Raw genomic sequence first — 24,958 nt, forward strand, 5'->3', positions numbered from 1 at the left:
GATGCCACCCCGCTGACCTCAAATCATCGAAATGATGTTGCCAAATCCACAAATAGAGAGTGTGATACGGCAAGCGGCCCTTTTAGCTGAATTTCCAGGCTTTGACTCCCCGCTGCTTGGCTCGTGAAAGGTTAATACAGCAAACACGGCACTCTGCGGCCCGCACTACGTCTCCCATATTACCGAGTCACTATTTGCGCAGCCGGCGTTTGCACTTTGACTCCTTAAGGCTCCCACTTTGTCTACAATGTGCCAGTTCTAACGGCCGTGCGACCCGGGTGAGAATGTTCCTGGCCGCCGTGCTGCTGCTGAATCGTGAGCTATAACATGTCCGGACCACTGCGCCCTGCAGGCCGTTTTCCTCGACAAAACGCTAAACACCCCCTCTCCCTCCCTCCACAACCTTTTCTGTGGCAGATGCTAGCTGCCGCAACCCGTGTCGCCGCCACTCTGTCAGCAGCGGGACCATTCGCCGGACCGCAGGCTAAGCAGTTCTAGCTGTCGCGAGTGTGCGATCCGCTTTAAATCATCTCTCCGGCTCCGTGTGCTGTGCTCCCAGGGATGAGCTCGTGCCAAATGAAAACCTTGTCCGTGTCGTGATTTGGACTTTAATGTATGTACTGGGCTAGCGCGGGCGAGTAATGGCAAGCAAGTCAGCCTCGCGGTTTTTGGCCTGGTACTCTGGCCTGTTTGGTTTATTGTTCATGAGACTGACTTGTGAGGGGGGGGGGGGCACAAAGGGTAGCCGCAAAAAGCCGGATTGGCGCCGGAGCTGCGATGCTTCCCCACCCTCAAAGCTTGAGACGCCTCAGGTCAGCAATCTAGTGATTTGCCGCTAACCACATTACAGCCATTAGCGGCCCTCGCCGCTTTTCCGCATGTCACGTAGAAATGGGTCGAGTCCTGCCCCGCATGACTCACACTGACTCTTTTCTCTGCGACTTTCTCTCAATGCTGGTCAACCCGACTCGGGTTGCAAAGTAACCTTTGGATGCAGCTTTTCCGTTGACATCCTGGGAAGTGGGAATTGCCGAGTAACCGAAAAGACGATATTGTAAAATGGTGCTATGCTAGGCTAGTCAGTTAGCTTTGAGTATTGTCTACCCTTGTGTGACTTTGGTTGGGATCTTGCGTGATTGCCGATTGGGAATTTTGGAAGTTCAACTAAGTGTCACAAAACGGAACTTGCAGTTTTCGGAGGGCCCTTTGAGGCGAGCCGGTGACTGTGCTCACCTTTTGACGACCACGGCGCATCGTTCCGGGTCCGATCACGAGCCAACTCTAATGATCCCAGCCGCTGCCGGGGCTGCGTTTCCTGGCAACTGTTTTGCTTTAGCCTGTAAACACAGAGCGGCCGCTGGGCCTGTGAAAGGTGAAGACATGTTTTAACAATTGCTTTTTCTCAATCGGGTGGATCGAATTTTTTTTTTTTGGGTCATCCAGTAACATACAAAGGCGGGAAACAGTTCCTTGTCCGTTTTGTTAATATGTATCAGGAATGCTCACTCCTCTTTTGTTCGCCCTTGTCTGGCAAGCTGTAATATTTTGCTTATGAATACTGATACACAAAGTGTATATTAATGACCCCGGGTGAACTTAACCCTATCCTTATTGGCTCCCTGTTGGTATCTTGCGGGCTCATGAATATTAATGGGGTTCCATAACCTCCATTACCCTAATCTTTGCTGTCTAGCCTCCCAGATGGATTGGGTTGTCATGGTAACGTCGTTACTCCTTGAGACCAAGAGTGGGAAGAATTTAAAAAAAAATAATGTCAGAGACCTCAAAATTACTTAAAACATCTCCCAAGCCTCTTGCAGAGAGTGCAGGTTATGTCGGAAAAAATTGAATGAGAAATGGTCGTTGAATTTTGACATAAAGTGGTAATTGTGTCGTGAATGTTCAAAATGGTTGCTCATTTTAAGCAAGGTAATGGCGGTCATTTTCATTGGCCCAATTCTTTTCACAGACTCTCCCCATAACCGTGATAACCTCAGTTCACGGACAAAAGCCTGTGAATGCATTCATCACTCATGTTGCTAACCAAAACAGCAGCAAGGATAAGGGCGTATGTCTAATCTTCGTTTCTCCCCCTGTAGATGTGGACAGCAATGACGAAGGAGGGCCTGACGGCGGCGCTGCGGAGGACGAAGGCTGGTTCGGGAATGCATCCGACACGCGCTCGGAGTCTTCGTCCTACGGCGACACCCAGGACGAGCTCTTCCTGCCGAGGGGATCGTCCCCGGACGCCAACCACGAGAGTCCCACGGGCTGCCCCACGCCGGTCCACCGCGCCTCCTTGGAACTCCTGGGACTGGGCGGCGGCGCCTTCTCACCGCAGGACACCGTCTCGTCGGTGGTGTCATCGCTGTACGGCGAGGCGGCGTCCCGCGCCCTCGGGAAGCCCCTCAGCAGCAACCTGCGTCGCCTCCTGGAGGCAGGGTCGCTGAAGCTGGACGCGGGGGACCTTCTGGGGCGGGCGTCCCGGGGAGGCGAGTCCCCGCCCATAGGGCTTGCATCGCCCCTCACCCTTTCCCCATCTTCACACCACGCTCAACAGCTCAGCGCGCTGGCTCGCAAGCTGGCCAACAACAACAGCGGCTCCGCCTCGCCGGCCTCGTTGGCGCCCTCGCTCACCAACGTTAAACAAGAGCCGCTGGACCACTTCAACTCCCAGAGCAACGGCGGTAGCTTTGTATGGGCAGGAGTCGCCGACAAGTGGCCACCCACCGGCCGCTCCACGCCCAGCGGGTCCAGCCTCTCCCCGGACTCCGCCATCCAGAAGCTAAAAGCGGCGGCTAACGCGGTGCTTCAAGACAAGAACGCCGTGTCGGCCGCCACCACCACCTCCTCCACCAACGCTTCGTCCGTCGTGCCGCCCCTCGGAGGGGCCGGTGCCCGGGGCGACGACGTGGTGCGTTTCGATGCCTTTAACTCTCCGTTCAGCCCGCAGTCGGCCAGCTCCACTTTGGCCGCGCTTTCCAAGAAAGTCAGCGAGAGGAGCCACGGTTCGTCGGCGCCCGCTGCGCCCGCCGACCAGCAGAACTCTGCGACGTCCTTCCTGTCGTTCGTGTCCATGACCTCGTCGGCCGCCTTGCTCAAAGAGGTGGCGGCCAGGGCGGCGGGGAACCTGCTCACCGAGAAGAAGGAAGGCTCCCCCCTGCCGGGCGGTGGCGGCGGCATCCTCCAAGAGGATGTCAAGCCCCTGCTGGACAAGAACCACAAAACCTCCACGCCGTCAACACCCAACCAGGGCCTGGACCTGTTGTTGCCCTCCACACCCAAAGGAAGAGGGAAACCCAACAACCAAGCAGGTAATTGGTATCTTCTACTGCAGTGTTTCCCAACCTTGGAGCCAACGCAGCAATTGCTGTTGGGATAATTTCACCACAATGCAAATAATATTTAAATATATTTAATATTTAAAAATATCAAATAGATTTATAATATATTTAATTGTTCTGCCTGTCACTATATGTCATCGGCATAGATAGATGGACAGATAGTAATAGGGTCAGACAATTATTTCAAAAAGTTAAATAATATACAAAAAACTTGATATGACGACTTTATCCTCAAGGACTTTTGGCATCATGAATGCCCTTCTTCACAGTGTGGCCCTAACACTCCTTGAAACTTGTTTCAGCCGCCGCAGTCTTAATTACCTTCATAAAAAGACACTGAAGCATCAGCCAGCCAACCAAGCAAGTCTCGCAAAAGGCCAGGGCGAGCTCCACGGGGGGGCTCCCGACCGAGACCTCGCCGGGCTCGATGGCGCTCAGGGGGGGCTGCCAAATAAGCAGCGGGTGGAAGCCCTCCCTCGCGCGGTACCAAGTCCGCCGGAGCCGTCGGTAGGCTGATCGGGAGGGCAGACCTTAAGGCCGAGCGCGTCATCCTTTCCCCTGACTGGATACAGATGTGTGTACATTCGCCGCCCGCCCGCGCGCCGTTTATTCTGGAAAACGCGCACGTGTAACCCAAACAGGGGGAAAGAGAAGAGACGGCGAGACTAAGTAACCTTTAGGGGAGAACAGAATGTTTTCAAAGAGACGGATGGGCACTTTTTGAAGGATTGTGTCGCAGCCCTGAGCAAATCTAAAATGGCGGGATGAAATTGACTTGAGACGGATGTGGCGGCCGATGTAATATTGTGTGATCTGCATGTTAAAAAGGTGGTGCTGAAAGAGGGGCTAAGGGGGGAGGCGGGGGTTGCTGTAACCCGGCGAGCCGTCAAGGTCGAGCGCTGCTGCTGTAAAAATGCAGGTATGTTGTTTGGTCGCCAGACTGAAAAATGTGACCTTGATTATTGACGGCCATGCCTTGTTTTTTTATTAGCTTCCCCGCGCTACTCGCACCGTAAAGCCCATTTAGTGCTCATTCCGTCTGCTTCTTTTTTTTCCATTTAGCGCTCCCAACTCCATTTTGGTTTTCCTTCACTGGATTTTACTCGCGGTCATCCCGCTGTTGTTTGGCGCTCCGGGCTCGCACTTCCGCAAAGATAAATAATTAACTCCCAGGTTGATTTGACAAAAGCGAAGGATTTTTTGAATCATTGATTGAGTAGTGATGACAAGAAAGAAGTTTAAGTGGATATAAAAGTTGAAACGGATGCTAATACGAGAAGAAAAGGCAGAGGAAAAGGGTTTTCGGAGAAGAAAATCATCATGTGAGAGAATTCACTCTTCCTCGAAAATAATAAAGTCGACCTCCACATGTCTAAATTCATCTATTTAATGACTCAGTGCTCAGAAATTCTACAAGGAACATTGTCATTATTATAAGAAAAAATATATAAAATAGACCAAAAAGTCTACTGACTGCTGCCTAATTATTTTTAATAGAAGACATTTGAGGTGTAACAACAAATGGAAAACGACACACGTAAAGCGACACCAAATAGCGTCGCCGCCACGCCGGTGTTTCATCTGTTTGTCCACTGATTTAACGGCATAAAGCAAACGTGCTACAATTTGCATATGCATCTTCGCAACGGCACAATTCAAAGTGATGGCCTGGGCTAAACGGAGCCATACGGAAAAGCCCTTCACCATCAAAAATGACCCCGTGCAATAAATACTCATTTTCACTGTGGCCCGGAGGCGTTGATTTAATTCTGTACATTTTCCGAAGGCTGCGGCGGTCACTGCGCCAGTGAGCGCTTTAAAAGGTTGTACACTAGCACATGATGTATCGTACACAGACGTATACCTTTGAAGTGGAGCTATTAAGACACAATTTAAGTGCGGGTGGTAGACAGCGAACTCTCGGGCCGCTGTCGGCAAAAGCCCTTCAAGGCACTTGTGTTAATCAACAATGCGCTGGAGATTGAAGGCGTAATTGCGCAATGACGTCACTCTGGGTTCTTTATTTGTACTCTGCCTTTCATGCTAGTCTTGGGAATCGTCGCTAAAGCATGTTAGCATACTACACCATTTTCTTGTTCATCTTACGTTAGCTCGCTAGGTTAGCATCGGAATCTTAGAATGTCTCGAGGTACCTTTTTTGCTTCACCCGAGAAGCTTAATGTCCCCCCGCCCCGCCCCCATCCCGCCCTGCCTCTCCGCTCTGGCTGCAGATGGCCATTTATTGTTGCAAATAGGCAGTCTCGAGCTTTTACACCTCAGGTCAATGAATGGCTGAGCGCAGTCATTTCGCCAAACACTGATTACCAGATGTTTTTTACCGAGGAACACGGCCGGAATACTCATGAAGCCGTCCTGACAGCCCCGCGTAGAATTTGTAATGCCATCATGTCTCCTTCTAATAAGACCAATTAAGCCGTAATGGATGCCGGATATAAAGCCAACAACAATAATCGAGACGTTAAAAAAAAAAAAAAAACACCTCAGGTTTTTGCCGGTGTTTCCAGCTGACATTTCCCGCAGTGGTCTTTGTTCAATTTTCTTGCCAACCTGCCTCACGCTGAAAAGGCTTTCCATTTGATTTTCTTAACAGGAACAAAGCTGCAGCATTATCACACAGTACATAAAAAGGCTGCTTTTAATTGGGCTTTTGTAAATGTCACTTCTAAACGTGCCGTCTCTTCCCTCAAGGCTCACCGGAAGACGGCGGCAAACCGTTCCAGTGTCCTGTGTGCGGTCTGGTCATCAAGCGCAAGAGCTACTGGAAGAGACACATGGTCATCCACACCGGCTTGAAAAGCCACCAATGTCCGCTGTGTCCCTTCCGCTGCGCCCGCAAAGACAATCTTAAGTCCCACATGAAGGTGAGTCGCCGTCTCTATTCGATAAACCCTGAAAATTTCCGAATCTGATCTCGCGTGTAAAGAAAATACAAAATCTTCTAAACTAACTAACTAAATCAATTTGACGCCTGGGCTCCTTCTCCCAGGTCCATCAGCACCAAGACCGGGGTGAGACGTTCCAGTGCGAACTCTGCCCCTTCACTTCCTCCCGTCACTTCAGCCTGAAGCTCCACATGCGCTGCCACCAGCACTTTCCCCGCACCGACGTCAAGGTGAAAGAGGAGCTCACCACCGACACCGAAGGCGAGGGCTCCCTGATGGGCGACGCCGGCGGCCCAGCCGACTCGAGGGGCAACCGGCTGTCCCCTCTGCATCCGGACGCCCGGCTGCAGTCGTCCCCGCCGGGCGAGGCGTCGTCCAATCACGTCAACGTCAAGGAGGAGCCGCTGGAGCGGGACCTGTCTGTCCTGTCGCCATTTAGCATGGGCAGGGAGCGACCTAGGAGCAGCGCCAACTCCTTGGACCTGCCGGGCGCAGGCGGCGGGGTGCACTCCAGCCCAAGTGGTCCAACCACGGCCTCCCTCTTCAGCCCGGACATCACCACCAAGACAGCCACTGACCTGCTTATGAAGCTATCAGGTTAGTACGCAGTGCTATTGACATGTATTGTCAGGTGGATCAAGGCGCTTCCATCTGGGCTCTCATTGTTAGCATACAACTAATTGATTAGCATCAACGGACAAATATTTCAAATTGTTGAGCGTCGTGAAGCTCCACTCCATCTGAAAAAATACACCGAGTTCACATCTATCGTTGTTTTCTGAAGACCTTCACACTGAACCGTGAAACATTCTTTGCATGAAGACAAATTCATAGCATGCCATGCGGAGGTTACGAGACCAGCGGGGAATTCTCAGTTTCAGATGCAATCTGAGCATAAGAAAAGAACCTAAACTTTTCAACCCTGGCTTATGTGTAAAAATATAAATAGTTTAATCTGGGACTCCACGTTTCATAATCAGCTGCCATTCAGGTTGAGATTGTTTTTTTTTTATCGCCATTGAGTTTTAAAAGAACCAAAGATAGTTTGTACCAACGTGACAAACACGTCGTTCTTTGGGAATGTTTATCCCGTGATGCTGTTTAGAGGCATTTTGTAGTGTTGCAGAATATAAAAAGAGCCACTCAGAGACGTCAGCAAGATTGATGGAAAAAGGTCAGGTGAGGTTCGGCGCCGGGGTCGAGGCTACGGCTGCCAATCTCGCGCTTAATGCTGCGTAATTAGATTGAGATCTTCGGGAAAAAAAACAGGAACATTAGATTAATTAAAAATGTATGCATAATTCATAATTAAAAAGGAATTTATAATTTGAAATGATTAGCGCCCTTGGCTCACCATCCTGTGACCCAGCCAGTATGCGCCGGGGGAACTAGGAGGACTCGGTTAACTAACTGCCCCCCACTCCGCCACGCCCCCCCCCCCCCCCCCTTTTGTGCCCCCGACTCCAAATGGCAGTTGCACTTCACTTCCAGACTGCGCAATCAAGCCCGGGCTCCTCCAGGGAGGAGCCAGCGGTGACTTCTTCCAATGTCAGCGCAGTGTCAGGCGGCGGACATCTTACGTTGAGGCCGTCATTCAAGGTGAATGTGGGCGGATATAAAAGATGAAGTCCAGATGATTATGGACTTTAATGAATACCGCCCCTTTGATCACAAAGTATCTCTTTTGTCCAAAAAAATGGCTACTTAGAAGAAACGAGGGCTCAGATCTTTTTAAAATATCGGTGGGAGCGAAGGGAAGGTGAGGGACTTCCTCTCGGGACTCCACTTCTCCCTGGCAAGCCAGATTGAGTGTGTTCACGGGTAGCTCATTCCTCCTACTTTTTACACCCCCGGTTCCCCGCCTCGCCTCGGTCCCCCAAGGCCAAGCAAGGGAGGCGGCGGGTGAAAGATATAAAGACCAGACAGATGAAGTGACATCTGAGCAAGCCAGAGATGTTAAAACGAGGAGTTGCATCCACTTCCCCCAAGCCAGTGAACTCCCCCTGAACCATGACATAATATTGGGAGGGGGAGGGTGTCATGGATCCTACTTCTGACACCATTTTGAAAAACAGTAGCAGCATATTTTGGAGGGGACTTTCTATTGAGCATTGCGGCGATCCACTTTGATTTTGCACGACGGCATGCTGACACAGCCGTCGGCCGTCCGGCGTGATCCACATTTTGATTTTGAGATGAAAGCCACGCCGCTCCCCCCCTCCCTTCCCCTTGCCCAGTGGACCAGAGCTAATCATGTGGGCATCCTCCAGACATCACCCACTCCCCCCCCAGCCGCTCTGACATAGGCACTGTGAGCACGACCTTGGCTGGGTGTGAGTAATTGCCACGCGGGGCATTGTGGGAGGTGTTGTCGCTCTTATGATTGTTGCCCCCAGGAGAATACTGTGCATATTATTCTCTCCTCGCAACACAGGCAGAAAACTAACACCGTCCAGCACATCTAGAACAGAAGCAGCTTTGTATTTGAACATCATCAATTTGGACCTAATTGCTAGTAACGATTCAGTTAATTGACCTCCTTAGCTAATCATCCACATGAAGAACAGCTCGAAACCTTAAAGGAGAGAAACCAGTCGATTTTATGTAACACAATTTCAAATCGTTAAAAAGTGTCTGGATCACGTGAAAAGTCCTTTACAGAAAATCTAACGGAACCAATGAAAGTAAACTTGCAAGTCAAGGCATGTTTAATCACGAGGTTGGGAATGCTCAAGTCTGTTCGGTGACCTAAAAAGCGTCGCACGCGAGTCGACAAAAAGGTCAAAACGCATTGGACAAATATTCATAATGGAGTGGGCGAGTGCAATGGAGTGGGCGAGTGCAACGGAGTGGGCGTGCGACGGATATAATGAAAACAGTCTGTCCTTGCTGACATTGTACTTGATATATTTGGAGTCCTTGTCTGCTTTGTCGCTGTCCATATAATACGTGGTGGATCTGAATAGCCTTCCCATTTCTTCTTCCACCTGAGTGCACATGCACAGGAAGGCCCTTTGAGCGTGACCTCTCTTGTCCATACATCTCCTCTGCAGCCATCAGCATCGCTGTCCGCCGCCGTCTTGCACGCCGTCAGCTCCTGTTGGGTTCTCAAACCCGCCCGACGCAGCCCTGCGCTTTTTTTTTTTCCCCTCCTCCTCCTTCTTCTTCTTCTTCCACCGGTATAAAACAGCAGCCAATTGTCAGAGGAAGAGCAGGCCAGCGTGACAGAGGTGGAAAGCTAATGAAGTTATTTGACGGCGGGCCTGGCCGCAGAGCGAGAGGTGAGGCGCGGCGGACAAGCGGCTGGCAGCTAGACGGATGAGGCGCGAGGCGAGAAAAGCAGGAGGCGGCCGAGGGGGGTGGGAGGCGCGGGCGAAAAGAACGCCGATGTATGTAGCGTCGCTGGCAGGTGTCACAAGGCTGTGATAACACGCAGACAAACTGATAGCGCCGCGGCGGCGGCAGAAAGGGAGCTGACTCGGGAACTGGAGATGGCCAGTCACCCAGAAAGATGCTTCTCGGCTCACCTCGCAAGGTGACATGCGAGGAAAAACTCGATGCTCTTCTCCTTGATGTGTTTATGTGATTCGGAGTCCTGTTATTTTGGCTCAAAGTCCCGTTTACCTTGGTGCCTTGACATAAGAGGCACTTTTATACCTTATCGAAATATTTAGAAATGGCAAAAAGAATCAAATAGTTTTTACATCATGTTCATTCAAACTCGTATAAAAAAAAAAAAAGATCTTACTCGAGAACTCGAGATGACGAGTCGCGAAGAAACGTGCCCTCCTTCTGCTTCTCGGCTCGATTCGCAAGATGACATGCGAGAAAAACTGGACGCTCGTCCCCGTGTTGTGTTGGTGAGATTCCGACAGACAAAAGGCTGCAGTGTGAGCTCACTCAGCTTTGTCGGGATGAAATTGTTGCTTGTTCGAAGGGTGTTAAAAGTTAGAAACAAGCTGTAAGGAAGTACAATATAACCAACATTTCAAGTCCGTTACTGAGTCAGCAAGTATCGTTAAAAATTTAAGAAAGAAAAGACCCATAATGCATATTTCTTTCACAACTAGGGTAGTCACAAACTAATCGATTATACTAGGGATGCACCGAAAATTCGGCCACCGAAAATTTTCGGCCGAAAATGACCCAAAAGTGCATTTTCGGTTTTTGGCCGAAAGACCTAAATCACCGAAACAACACGGCCGAAACTTGTGATGACGTGAGCAAACAGCGCAGCCAGCACGCGGGAAAACGGGATAAGAGCCAGCATGTCTGCGGTGTGGACTGATTTCACTAGCTCAGAGAAAGACCCACGGATAGCGATTTGCAAAACATGCAATGCTGAAATTTCAATCTGCAAAAAGTTTCTCCACGTCGGGTTTAATTCATCACCTGAAATCCAAACATCCCGATCGCCATTCTGAATATGAGAAGAAGGCGACACAGAAAAGGAAACTGACACCGAGCACGCCCACTCCGTCTGTGGCGGACGTTTTTGAAAAGGCAAGTTAAGTTTGTGCATCCACAATTCTTGGTGGATTTGTTGTTGATAAAGGCTATGGTAACCATTGTTTTGATACACTTTTATGTTGTACACACAGAACAAAATGTAAAAGGCACTTGACTTATGCACTTTGTGTTTTTATAAGAGAACATATTTAATTTTACAGTCTTTCAGCAGGCCAGTCAGTTATAAGCCTGTAAATTATTATTTAATGTACACGAGTGGGGTCAAGTTAAACATTTTATTTTTATTTTATTTTTGAATTTTCATTTATATTGTGCATTGTTGTAATGTCAGTGCTAAATAAATATTCTCATACTTTTGTAACTGGTTTATTGCAATGCCTTGATTTTAGTGAGGTTAGTACACATGTAGCCATAAATGCTGTGGTTCTAATAACTGACATAATCATTTCTTTCGGTTTTCGGCCTTGGTTTCCTCATTTTTGGTTTTCGGTTTCGGCCAAGAATTTTTATTTCGGTGCATCCCTAGATTATACTATTGGTTACTCCATCGATTCGTTGAGTAATTTTAAGCAACTGATATTTTAATACAAATGGCACTTTTAGACATTAAATTTAACAGTACTCAGTCACATAGTCTTTATTATCTGCAAGGGTCTGAACTGTCCATCAGGGGTCTCAGGATATCCTTTCCTTAAAAAAATGTGGCGGAGTTGCAATAGTATTCAACTTGGATGTCAAGTCATCGATGGGGCCAGAAAACCTTCCCCGTGCCATATGTTTGATACCAGTGGTCTATACTGTACACAATGGCTGTGACAAATGGAATGGGAGCAATGGCCTCTTTGTTTCTGCTTGCACCTTTAATTTGTCTTCAGTTTTCCTCCGAGCGTGTGTATGGGCTCATGGTTTTTTTTCTTAGGTGTTTTGTAAAGTGGGGGTGCAAATGTCCTGTACCCCAGTCTGATCCAACATGGCCCGACACACTTCTAATTAGAGGACGTCCTTCCAGGTGCCGACCAGGTTATACTTAGCTTGTCCGCCGACATCCGACGACGTGACATTTCCAGCTGGTACAGGCTGTGACCCCCACGCCACTGCCCGTGAACTTGAAGGTCGCCATGCCACCAGCCCCCTCCCCCCCCTTTTTTTTTTTTGCTCACTCCTCTCACATGTAGCGCACACACAATCCCAGCTTGCCATGGTGTGGCATCGCTCACCGTACGGGTGGCCTGGAACACCAGCACCTGTCCCCCCCTTTTTTGCTGACCCTTCCACCCCGATGGCATGAGGGCCATTAATCAGAGAGGCCCCGAGTCGCCGCAGATGGATGAGGCGGGATGAAGGGGTTGGCGGGCCTTTGGTTGTTTAAAGATGTTAGGTGAGATGGTCCAGATTCCTGCTCCGGTGGACAGACAAGCGTTTGATGGTGAGCGATGTTCCCCGAAGAGGGATTCTGTGTGAACGAAAACATTGTTCGCTAAATTTTGAAGCTAGTTGTCTTGCGTTGCAGCGGCACTGTGTAATGAGATGCGACGTGTGATACAAAGAGGACTTGTATTAGAAGTTTCTCCGTGGCTAATTATTAATTATTCATCTAAAGGCGGATTAGATGTGGCCCAGATTCTGTTGAAGGCGTCTGAAAAGCGGCGGCGACGGTGTGACAGCTTTCTCCAGAAGCTCCTACAGAGATTGCGAGATAAGGACGACGACGCCGTGATTCACATCGGTGTTGCTTGTGGATGGCGTTATGGAACTGGATCACAGACTCGTAGGAGGCCGCAAGTTGAGAATAAAGTCAACAAACTCAATATTGTCAGTTGGGGATTAGTTTCCTAAATCCTAAGTAGCACAGACGATGTTCTCAGCCAGAAAACCGTAAAACTATTCAGAAGGAATCAAAACTTGGACTTCCCACTTTCAAACACAAATTAAAAAAAAAAATGTTCACTCAATATTTCAAGATGTACGCAATTCAGATTGCTGATTTACAACTTCTTATCCTCCGCAGCGGCCAACCAGAGGGAGGCACTGAAGTCGCCCTTCCACGTGAAGGAAGAACCCAAAACCGAGGAAGCCTTGAGTCCTAGACCGGCCTCCCAGTGTCAAATCCCGTCGAGCTTCCCCGGGACATTCTGCCAGGACGCTATCACGGGGTCGGCGGCTTTGGAACGTCCGGGGTCCCTCAAACCGAGGGAAGGGAGCCCCCCGACTACCAACAGCTTATTGAGCCAAGACATCAACATGAAAGTGGCCTCCGAGTTGCTGATCAAGCTATCAGGTAGGATAAAAAAAACCCGCGTTAAGATCCCATCATTTGGTCTTGGAACTTGATTGCTATCAAAGATGCGACTTAAATAATTCTTATTACAGTCTGTTGCTCGCTTCAAGCATAATAAAATATATCTCCAGTCCTTTGTTAAACGATCAAAATCCTCCTTGACCCACACGTCAACCTCCAGCCAGTCGTTTGTGTATAAATCGTCTGACAACAACATGACCTCCTCGGTGGAGGTATCCCTTTAAACGCTCGCGTTTACCGAGAGAATTCGTCGAGACGCTTCCAGGTCACGCACTACTATTGATATTTTTTACTGTGGTGTTCCGCGAGTTTGGCCGATCAGCAAGTTCGATTCTTGGTTGTACTCCGCCGGGCTAAAACATTTTGTAAGGCTCACGGCTCAGTGGTAGAGTAGGTGACCGTGTCCTCGAGTAACACACTAACAAAAAAAATGGCAAAAAGGGCATTCTTCTTCTTTCTGTGGTAGGTTGATTCTTTTTTTTTTCCTTATTTTTTTAGATTCGGATAAATGCAGACAAGTCTAATAATCAATTAATTAAATTAATTTAAAGATAAATGTAAGGAACAAAATAATTTTGGGGCTTTTTTTTCCCCCCACGCTGATGTGAAAAACAAACACCACTTGAGAGCAAAGCAATCTAAATTATATAATTAGTGTGAATCTGGTCTGTTCCAGATTGTTTGTACTGTTTTGCCGACAACCTCCAAAAACGTACTTGCGACTGCTTTCATTTCTTAAGCGAGGCCAACAATTAGAAAATGAGATGCTCGTTTTAACCCAACCAAGACTTCCCCTCGCCGGTTACGTGCTAATGGAGCAAAGTGATTTTGCCTCCGGACACCGATGCGTCATTGCTAAATCGCTCGGGCCGCCGCTTGTTTTAATCCAAAATGAGCTGCCGCGAATGTCGGCTCTAGTTGGAGTGCGTTGTTTGTCTACCGCTGCGAAGTGACTCTCAGGCAATTTAAAAATGTCAACCGTGTGCCAAAGAGGCTAAGTTCAGCGTCCGTTTGGTATTTGGAAAACGTCCGAATAAAATACAAACGTTCCGGGTGGCATGTTTATAATGAACTCGGTAATAAGATGTTGCAAGCAGACAACCTTTGTATTCCGCTGGTGCGAGGCGGACTTTCTGTAAGCTGCTCTCGGTCACAAAAGTAAATTGTTGACCACCTTCGGCGGTAGTTAGGCTTGCTTTGTGATGATGTATCTTTCATGTTATTTTCCTCTCGTGTCAGATTGTCTGCGCCGCAGCTCGGTTGACCCGGGTTAGGCGAGAGATATCGAAACGTTCATCCGACGCTTCGCTCTCTGTCCTCGGAGCGCAGTGTCTGGTTGCCACGGCAACGGGCGGTCGAGGGGAGAGGAGACGGAGAGGATTGGGGAAGAGTGACAGCCTTGACAAGAGTCTGGACCCTGGAGTGACCCCGGGGTGGGTGGGGGAGGGGTGAGGATGAGGAGAAAGGGGGCCACGGAAAGGTCAGCGCGTTCACAGTCACATGTGATTACAGTCATGAGGTTCAAGGGCGTCCGCACAATCGCCTCCTCTCTGTGTCCACTGCGGAAAGGTCAGCGGCAGCGCAGCCGTAATGCAATAAGGATGCATAATACGCAAATCAGATCGAGAGGGAGGGGAGGGCAGGGGAGGCGAGTCCGAGCGGGGTTAGTCTTAGCTGTGTGCGGGAAATCAATGCAGCCCACGTTGTCATCGTTACAGCGCTTCCACATTTCTCGCTGAGTTATGTTCCAAAATCCACGCTCGTTGTGTTTCGGCCCCTCCCCCTGTGCGTCAAACACATTTAAAACTTTTAGTCCTTCGTAGCTGTTCCTCCCAGTTTTATTTGATCCATCTCAGGGCACAGCCATTTTGCCACCACCGTTGACTGAAAATGACATCACGGTTCAGCTCAGGTTACGACCAATCACAGCCCACCTGGTTTCTGGCTTTGGTCATGTCTGCGGTAACGACGACATTCACAAGAGCTTGAAAAGCGTTGGCACAAAAGATCAGCGGCGATATAGTAGCAGGGGTTCCAATCAACACGAGACATGCTGTCATCATTACTGCACATTGTGCGGTAACGTGAGTTGCATCATCCCGTTTTTAACTAGGTCACCTCTTCTTCTACCCCCCCCCCCTCATCTTCCTACAATCCATCGCTCCTCGCTTTTTTTTTTTTCTATCAAACATTGTTCATGCAGTCTTCCACATCTGCTTAAAAAAACAAAAAACAGACTGGCAGTGTCTGGGGGCTAATTATGCTGGGCTAAACAGTCCCCGGCGCCGACGGCTAAAAGCGTGCCAGCAGATGGGCACGGGCGTTTGCGGGGCAAGGCTGGTATACGCCCCAGGTGAGTGGCATCAATGCGGGTAACAGCCGTCACTTGCCATCGCTGTGACATCACACGTTGTGCTCGCCCCTTAGGAACGGGGCGCGTCGTCTTCTGAGGATTTTTAACTGGCGCTCGTTAGCGGGCAAATTAAAAGCCAGTCCGAGCATTGAGGAACTTCGAGTACCATTGACCTGCCTGCACATTCATACGTACTTCATCCTCTTCTTTTTTTTTTAATGATTCGCATCCGTCCATGTCAATCGTCAACAATGACGTAATCTGGCATCACACGTAAGCTGCGCTTAGCTTTGGGCGGCTGTCCTCGCCGTGCCCCCTTCAGTGTGTGGCCGTTCACTGACCCGCCCCCATACTGTCCCCTTATCTCTGAAGTCCTGCCCCCCCGCCCTTTTTCCCCTCTCTATCATTTTTTGTCGCTTTGACCTTATTTGGTGACTTGTGTTTATGGCCGGGCGCAAGCTCGGCGCGGGCTGCTTCGCTTGGCGATCAATGTTAGCTGCAGCAGATGTGTGTGAAGTCTACAGGCTCCCACATGACACGCCGTCTCCATACTGCAGCCCTTTGAAGCAGCGTGAACTCCTCACCCCATGTCTGAGGAGCAGGTTGGAGAGAAGAGAAGAGTGGAGGAAGGAGATGTGCTTGTGGGGGTGGGAGGGAGGGATGCGGAATAACAGAGCAAGGACAGGGGTAGACTCGGATGTACCAAGTAGGGGAGGGGGTTGTCACTTTGAATCGAGCCGTCTCCCCCTCCGCTACCCCCAGGTGTTCTTTTTCTGGCACCGCTTGACAATGTTTCCCCTCTCTTTAGCCTTCCGTCTACTCCTACGCCGACTCGGCGGCCCGGTTTTTCATACCGAGGCGTCAAATTGGGACGATACGGATTTTGGTTATTAATGCCGTGACTTTGTTTTGCCGTCAGTGTACGTGCGCTCTTGTTGTTGACATGGCAAGTCAAGAGTTTATCGCTTCAAAACATAATAACCTCCAGCGCTTTCTGACTTAGTTTTACCACAAATGACTGGTAATTTATTCCTAATTTATGTGTAATATATTGAATGGGGCCTTTTTTTTTTTTAACTTGCGTTTCCACCTACAGTTCTATAAACTTTTCATTTTTCGTACTTGATAGTGGAAGCACAGCAGACTCTGTCCGCAACCAAACCAAAACCAATTAGTAAAGATTTATGGGTTTTTTTACACATTAATATATTCAATATAAGACAGAAATAATAAAAAAAAAATTAGCCGCCTGTAATTAATTTCTGTCTTTCATTAAGTGAACTCAAAAGTTATTTTAATTCATTATTTCTTGTATTATTTATTCTGTATAGAGTTTTTTTTTTTTTTTACATCAATCGTTTATTAATTGCGATCAGAATTTTGTATATTACGGGGGGTTTTTTTCTTTCCCTTTTTCCATATTCATTCAACGACAAGCCACCTTCACACTAGAAAATGCTTGGACCCGTTTACAGGTTAAACGACGAAGAAAAGCATCAAGTGGCTTCAAAATCAAGGACGACAAAAAACGCCAGAAATTATGTCGCATTAATTAAACAAATTTTTATGCGAGGGATGTTTAGCAGTCCCGACGGGAGCACATTTCTTGCTTTTTAAAAGCTTCATAACGTGCTGTTGCAATTAGTCTTGTCTCTCGGAAGACTTGCAATATTTTATAGCATTCTCGCTAAAATGTTCCAACACTTGACTTTAACAAAAGGGACAGAAAAGTGATGTTTTACAACTCTGTAACTCCTGTGCGTGTTATAAAAGCTAAGGTGAGTCTCTCACTTGAACTAAGCAAAAAGTGCCATGTGCAAATTCGAGTTCCTTTTTTTCCCGAATTGTACCATTTTGGGGGTTAGACTGTATTTTGCAATGGACTTCTTTTTATGGCAGCGGAAAAAGTGTCATGGGCGTAGGAGTGAAGCCATATGTTTTCGTTTTATGTGATGACAGGTGGACTTTGGAATACGGGTGTTCCCCAGCAGATAGCTCCCACCGTGCCATCGCCGGGTAACGCCGCTAAACATGTTTGTGTCAGCCAAGTGTGGGAGTTCGCGGCCGTGACATTTAGCGGGTTGTTTTTTTCCCCCTCCTAGTTGTTAAGGGTGGCGATCCAGTGACGGATGCTCAAGCGTCCCCTGGTTGACCCCTCATGCCCCCTTAAAGCCTGCACGGCCCCCTCCCACCGCCGCATCTCCTACACCAACACGACCACCTGATTAAGGGATTAGAGGGGTTTGATGCTTGTCTGTGGCTCTTCTCTTTGTCCTGCTCTCTAATCAAACTGACACCTGGACTTTTATGAACCCCACAAGGGTTTTTTTGTGCCTTTGTTTGTTTGATGCCAGCATAAAAATGTAATTTTTTTTTTTATAGGTTGCTTTATAGCTTTGTTATGGCCTAAGCACAGATTGGTTAGAGCATTGTCATTTCAGTTTTACAGAATTTTACATTAGATGGTCATTTTTAAATTATTTTAAAAATAATTGGAAATTTACATAATATACAATAAAATTGCTGAGATATTTGGGGATAATAATGTCTTTGCAAACAAAAATTTACAAATTAATTGTTGGAAAATATGGATTTTTTTTTAATTACAGTTGGAAATTTGAAAAAATTGTGAAGTTTAATTTAAAAAAAGATGCTTGTTTTTGTACAAAATGTTACTTAAAGTACTATAATGACAAAAACATTTGTATACAATCCTGCTATAGGCAAACATTTCATGACCTCCTATAGGAACCTCAAACCATCAGAAAAGAACGTAATTAAAAAGCACGGCGTGTATTCATTAACACGTCTAACTGTTGCAATCTGTTTGCCACCAAATCCAATTCAGCCTATCAAAATTAATTGCCGTCAAATGTGCGGAAGCTTTTTTGGCCTTGAACCAAATGATCATCGCAATATTCACACATTAGTATTCCTGCGTAACAACAATGTGATTCATCGTACAGATTCCTTGCGTACGTCCGAACTTCTCTCTCTGCTCTGTCAATCGTATCAGCAGAAGTAAATCAAACCTGCTCCTGCGGGAGATTTTTCCAGAGAATGAATGAGCTTAAAAAAAAAAGGAAATCCAAGGAGCAGTCCAAATAGCCGGGCTTAGCCATTTAGCGTGGCGCTGTGCGTTTATTGGGGCAAGAGGCCACCGGGAGGTCACGCCGCCGTCTGACGGGAAGAGGGCGGCTCAGAGCTGTCAGGGGGCCGCCGACGCCAAATAGCGAAACACTCGGCGTGAACCCGGCGGCCAAAATGTTTACGATAGCCGTGACGTCAACGATTAGCTTGACTGAGCGCAAACGGGCTTGATTGGCTGAGCGAGTCGACTTGAAAAGGTGACGAGAAGCAGGCGCGCTAAAAATAGTTAAGGGAGATGTGGCATCTGTTAGGAATGTCCCCGGCGACTGACTCGCCGAGGTTAAATGCGAGTCGGTAGGGACTTGAAACTATTTAAAGACAGCTGCTGTGTGTTGTGGTCTTAATGCAGATGTTACCAAACTGGAGGTGGACAGCTATCTGCATTTATCATTTGACAAAAGATGAGTCTTGTTTGAGTCACCACAGTTTCAAATTCAAAAGCAGTTTGGCAAATATTGAACTCATCAAAAAAAGAGGTGTCAAGCTGTTTGATGCCACTGACATGCTAACGGTTAGCATCGCTAGTTGTGCGACGGAATACCGTTTTGTGCTCAAAGCCTGAATAGCAAATGTCTCCTTCCCGCACAGAGAACAACAAAGACGGCCACTTCCAGAAGGTGAAGGTCAAAGCGGAGCCCATGGAGGTGGACCCGGCCCCTGCCGAAGTCTCGTCGCCCGCTCCTCCCCCTGCTCACCTGCTGCCTTTCGGCACTTTAGGGCCACGCGAGAAGCCTGAGCCCCCGGAGCATCTGGCGCGCCCCCAAAAGGACCTCTTCTCCCAAGACATCTCGGTCAAAATGGCCTCCGAGCTCCTCTTCAAATTGTCAGGTGTGTTTTGAGCAACCAAGGACGGCTGTCTGTCTGTGTGTGTGCGTGAGCTGTAAAACCTTCCATTTCCGTCCTTTGGCGGCGCCGTCGTAAAGTCAAGGACGCGACGTATGACCACACGGCTGACATTGAGTCTTGATAAACCTGGACATCAGTCACTAAAATGGGCCTTTCCTTCCGTTTCCATCATGTCCAAAGTCACAAGTGGCCCCTCAGCTGACTTGTTTGTATTTCTCCGTCTGGCCGGACTCCTTTCCACAATATTCACGCGCGTGGTCTTGCATACACGCCCACCTTTACACGCTCTCCGGCGGGCATGTACAAATGTCCGCACCGATCCTTCGCTTCTTCTCCTCTCCTTCTGTCTCCCTTGACTCGTTTTCAGACATGGCGGCTCAAGCACACTTGGCTGCACACACTTCCCCATCCCTGCGCCGCCCGCCCGCCGCCCTCCCTCCCTGCCGCCTTTACATTTCTCCCGTGCCGCATCGCCATGGCAACGTGAAAAGGAGACCTCTGTCCTTGGCGAGCGGTGTGACAAAACTGGGTGGGGGGGGGGTAGTGCCACCCAGGGAGGCCGGGGCATCTCTGGGGCCTGGCAAACTGCGACGACTGCCACAAAGGAGGATCTGGCTGCAAAGGGAAATGGTGCAGGGTGGGTGCGGGGGTCTTGCTGCAAGGCTGTCACACAATGAGCAATCAATATGAATTACCCGCCGCGGGAAGACCTCAGAGATGCGTCGGTGGCAAGGTCGGCGAGGGGGGGGGTACGCTGCGTCGCATTTGAAGATGCTCCTAGTCTCCTTGAAAGTGGCACGTGTGGCTTCTTTTCCCTCGACAAATTAGCCCGATCATCGTCATGTGTAACCTTCTTAAATGTGCTCGTTTTCATTTTTTCAGAAAAAGTGAGCAAAGCCAACAACCACAAAGACGGCAACATGGTGGGAATTAACAGGTGAGTCAATGACTGGGAAAAACAAAACCAAAAAAAAAAAAGTGCTTGCTGTAAAACGCCGCTTTGGTCTCCTCCGCGTCTTTTCCAGTCCGTTCTTGGACGAGTGCTTTCGACAATCACCCTTCAACTCGCGCTCCAAAAGCTCCTCCCCCGCAGAGGCCGGCTCCTCCACCCGGCCGCCTTTCAACGGTACCACACACAGACACCATTACACACACAAAACACAGGAAAAGACAAAGGCATTTCCACACACACACACACATCTCAATTAACAACACTGTGTCAAGCTCCGGCTCGCCGCTTAGATCTCAAACGAGCCTTTGGGCTCCGTGCCCCCCCTCGCCCGGGGCGTCGCCCCCGGTCTCCGTTCCTGTGGCTGCCGGCGGTCCAGAGGTTAATTAGCCTGTGCCAGCTTTACCTGTCCCTCTGCCAGTTAATGGAAATCTGATTGGCTCCTGGGTGTCAAAGAGTGGCCTGAAAGTTAATTCAACCCCCCCTACACACACACACACACACACACACATTTTCCCTTGTGCGTTTGAACTTGTGCCGCTCGCTCCCCTTAACTCCACTCTTTTAAGTCGTTATCAGCTCTTTGTGTGAACACACTCGCGCTTGTTCATTCCACTTGTCTTACCGCGTACATTTCAACACTTTTTCATAAAAATGCTGCATTGTATCAAATAGTGTCTGGCTGCTACTAAACACTTGGCGCCAGTGGGGAAAAATATGCGTATAAAAAAATATTTTTTTGAAATTGCAAAACAAATTCCTGAAAGATACACAAATAATATGGTCCTAAAATCACAATCATTGCAGTGCCGTCCTCCGACTGTAGGTGGCATCAGTCCTTTTGTATGTGTTGTAGACTCCGAAAAGGAAGACGGCGAACCGGGCAACGGCATCGCCAAGTGGCGGCTCAACGAGCAGCTCTACCCGTGCCCTGTGTGCGGCAAAGTCTTTGGGAGGCAACAGACGTTATCGCGCCACCTTGCCCTACACACAGGTAACAAGACGTTTCAACGCACCAAAATAGTCACAAACGTTAAAAACGGTATTGCAACGAGCATCACGGTTCATCGGCAAAGCGCTTTATTCATACGCACACGCACCGGTGCGAACATCGGTAAATGAGGGTGACTAGACTAGATTAGCCTCCCTTTAAAGAGATTACAACCGTCATTAGTCTCATTACCTTCTTGAAGGATGCATCCACACACGCCAGAATTCTTAACTTCCCAAATCCACCAGTCGTTGCGTCTTCTCGTCGCGCTTGCCGAATTTCACTTTAAAAGAGGGCTGCTGTCGGGTTAGCTTAGCGCTTCTAATCAAAGAAAGCACAAATTGAGACCCGTGTAGAAAATGCCCTCCGACACAATTGGACACGCACACACACACACACACACACACACACCATCTGAGTGTGTTGGCCGCGAGCAGCTTGGCCACACCACAGAGAGCAGAAGTCAGGGCATATGTCACCGTGGTGGTCTTTTTGGTCTCCCAGCGACATAAAGGTTGCCTGGCTTGGTGTCCTTCGGGCAAATGGAGTGTGTACGTGCTTCAACAAAGCAATCATGTGCCGCTATGTTAATACATGACACAAGGTTTGTGTATGTTGTTGCGGCAGAGGAGAGGAAGTACAAGTGTCATCTGTGCCCCTACGCCGCCAAGTGCAGGGCTAACCTCAATCAGCACCTGACCATCCACTCCGTCAAGCTGGTCAACACGGACGCCGAGCAGATCGTCAGCGCCGCTGTCAACGACGGCGCCGAGCGCAAGAACTGCGCCTACTATTACAGGTGATCGTCAACGGCCGTTAGGTCTCTTGACTTATTTAACAATAAATGATAGAAAATTGAGTTCAGTCTTGGCTGTGTTGGGAGACGCTGTGCAAAATTTGGCCCAAAACATTCAAATGAAAAGATCTTAATCCTTATGTTCTGGCTGTAAACCAATTAATAAAGTGCTCGATTTGTCAGGACTAAAATAATTTAGCCATCGGTACACGTTCTGCTCACTTCTCTATTTCCAAGAGACATAGCTTAGCGTAAAGACAGGTGTCGTGACTGGCTTTTTTCAAGTGAAATGATTTCTGCCGAATCCATCGTTGGCCTGATCTGCATGGAAGCTCTCAAAAGAAGCCAAGCTGTGCCACTTAGCAAATGCGCGCTGGCTTGGCTTGACACGTGGCGTCTCCCTCTCGCTCTTCTCTCGCAGCTGCCACGTTTGCGGCTTCCAGACGGAGCTCAACGCCCAGTTCGTGGGCCACATGTCACTCCATGTGGACAAGGAGCAGTGGATGTTCTCGCTCTGCTGCAGCGTCTGCGACTTTGTGTGCATGGAGGAAGGCGACATGAAGAGTCACATAAGCACCGGCCACGCAGGTACATCTCTTTCAAATCCTGTACCCCGTATTTCAAAACGTCTGTCGGGTGATTTTGCCGGTGTCGACAAAAACAGCTCTTTTGGTGGCGCTGTGCAATGCAAAGTCCATACGGAGGATATGAAATGGATGTTTTTTGGACCATAAAACACGAGTGGTAACTATTTCTTATATATAAAATAATAAATCATTTAAAAAAAATAGATATATATTTTTTAATATATGTACTAATGACTTGGTCCATCTGTCCAGTTTTGAAATCACGATCCATCTGGACGTGCAGCGACGGAAACAATACAGAGTGCAAATCTTGATTTTCACGCCCCCTTCTAGTCGTTTGCGCCACGTCGCCTACGTGCGTGGATCCGAACGGCCGAGCTCAGCGCCGCGTCTGCAGTTCAAGGAGCTCGATCCCCCGCGGAGTCCAAACTCTAGCGTACGCCACCCGACTCAGCGGGGAAGGCGGACCACTTCCCCATGGCTGACGTCTTTGGCAAAAACCCTTTGTTGAGGCGCGCCTCTGCCATCTTTGGCCGTGACCCTCTCTGTTCCTCCACGCCTCCCCCCCCACACTTCTAATTCCCTCGCTCTCGCTTCCTGGTGAATGAAAGATGTGGATCGATAATAGCATGCTGCTTCTTGATTGGTCTGCCAGCAAAGCGGGGGCCTCAATCACAGATGTGTGTGTGTGTGTGTCTACATAACGGATAAATGTGAGGTTATGGCTACGGGTCGCTGTCGGATGACAACGACGTTGTGCATGCCACAATAAAACGCTCAGCACAATGACTGTTTTTTTTATCTTCCCAACCTTTATTGAGCCAAGTGGCATATTTTGCAGGGTTCATTTTGGTACCATCTGACGACTCAAAATCATCTGCATCTTTGTTGCTAAGTTTTCTGATCTGGCTTGTCCCCATTGTCATCTCTTCCAGGCCCGAACTCGAGGAGTCCCCTGAGCGAAACCAAGAGCACGTCGTCCTCCCTCTCGGCGCTCAGCGACTCGCTCAACAGCTCGGAGGGCGGCGACCTCACGCACAGCGGCGGCGAAGAACTCAAAAGTCTACTAGCCCCGCCCTCTTCCGCCGGCAGCCAATCCAGCTCCGGGAGCCGCTCGGGCTCGGAGGACAAATCCGCCGATAAAGGTAAAAGAAAGTCTGAATTGTCAGCAGTCCCACTCGCTAACTTTGACATCGCTGTGCTCAGGCTTCGAGTGTGTGTTCTGCACATTTGTGTGCAAGACGCGCAGCATGTATGAGCGCCACCTGCAGATCCACCTCATCACCCGCATGTTCGAGTGCGACGTGTGCCACAAGTTCCTGAAGACGCCCGAGCAACTGCTGGAGCACAAGAAGTGTCACAGCGTCCCCACCGGAGGACTCAAGTAAGGAAAGCAAGTACAGTCACACCTTTCCTAAACTCCGCCCGTCCTCCCCCCTCCCTCCCTCCCTCACTCATCACACACACACGTTTGAACTCATGAACAAAGCTAGCATCAATGCTAATTGCTATTCACAATCGTGTGCAGTACAAACATGTCAATGATGCTTTACACCAGTAGGGGGAGCCCACAGGATAATGACGCTCAGTATTTAATTAGGGACTCTTATGAACTCCAAGTTGTGTGTCAAAAAAAATGCAACAAATTTGCATCATTGCCTTAAGTTTAAGTACTTGTTGGAGACCCTAAATCTTTCAACTTAGAGTTTCGGTTTCCAAGTAGAATTTCAAACTAGGGATAAAGAAGCATGCCTGTGGCAGGATTTGAACCAGCGCCTCGCATGTGTGAGCTCGCACACACACTATCTGCTCTAACCATTGCGCCATCTAATCCGTGCTAAAATGCTACCTCGAACAATGTGTTACCATACCAATATGTTTACCTACTATGGAAGGGATCGTTAAGAGCTTTTGAACGCTAACGGAATGTTTTTTTTTTTTTTTTTTTAAATGACCATATCAGGCTTTTAAAACAAATTCCCATGTATATAAGGCTTTTAAAAATAACAATGGATAGCGGCGGAATAGTGGTCGACTGGTTTGCATGTCTACCTCCCAGCACGGAGGTTGTGGGTTTGATTCTGGTTGTGGCCTTCCTGTGTGGAATTTGCATCATCTTCCCATTCCAGTGTGGGTTGCCTCAGGGCACTCCATGTAAGGCAATGCTTTTTATTTTTATTTTTTTAAAAAGACACTCCATGTATAGCAATTCTTTTTATTAAAAAATTTATTTAAAAGAAGGAAAAAAAAACCAAAGGACAGCTTTTTTT

General features: G+C 48.6%; 1 protein-coding gene across 3 annotated transcripts in view; it reads left to right on the forward strand.

Annotated features, from left to right (window-relative positions):
* Window positions 1-24,958, forward strand: part of znf827 (zinc finger protein 827) — a 39,228-nt gene that overhangs the window by 11,847 nt on the left and 2,423 nt on the right. For 2 of the 3 annotated variants that reach the window (XM_037254955.1, XM_037255039.1), the window contains exons 2-13: window positions 2,100-3,314; window positions 6,054-6,226; window positions 6,352-6,844; window positions 12,726-12,995; window positions 19,108-19,347; window positions 20,248-20,302; window positions 20,391-20,491; window positions 21,171-21,308; window positions 21,933-22,104; window positions 22,523-22,689; window positions 23,624-23,833; window positions 23,895-24,072. In XM_037254955.1, the coding sequence (XP_037110850.1) occupies window positions 2,100-3,314; window positions 6,054-6,226; window positions 6,352-6,844; window positions 12,726-12,995; window positions 19,108-19,347; window positions 20,248-20,302; window positions 20,391-20,491; window positions 21,171-21,308; window positions 21,933-22,104; window positions 22,523-22,689; window positions 23,624-23,833; window positions 23,895-24,072 (3,412 nt within the window). Of the gene's footprint in view, window positions 1-2,099; window positions 3,315-6,053; window positions 6,227-6,351; window positions 6,845-12,725; window positions 12,996-19,107; window positions 19,348-20,247; window positions 20,303-20,390; window positions 20,492-21,170; window positions 21,309-21,932; window positions 22,105-22,522; window positions 22,690-23,623; window positions 23,834-23,894; window positions 24,082-24,958 lie in introns of all 3 variants that reach the window. The other variant, XM_037255119.1, reaches the window with a different exon arrangement.

The sequence above is a fragment of the Syngnathus acus genome, chromosome 1, assembly GCF_901709675.1.
Source record: "Syngnathus acus chromosome 1, fSynAcu1.2, whole genome shotgun sequence".
NCBI lineage: Eukaryota > Metazoa > Chordata > Actinopteri > Syngnathiformes > Syngnathidae > Syngnathus > Syngnathus acus.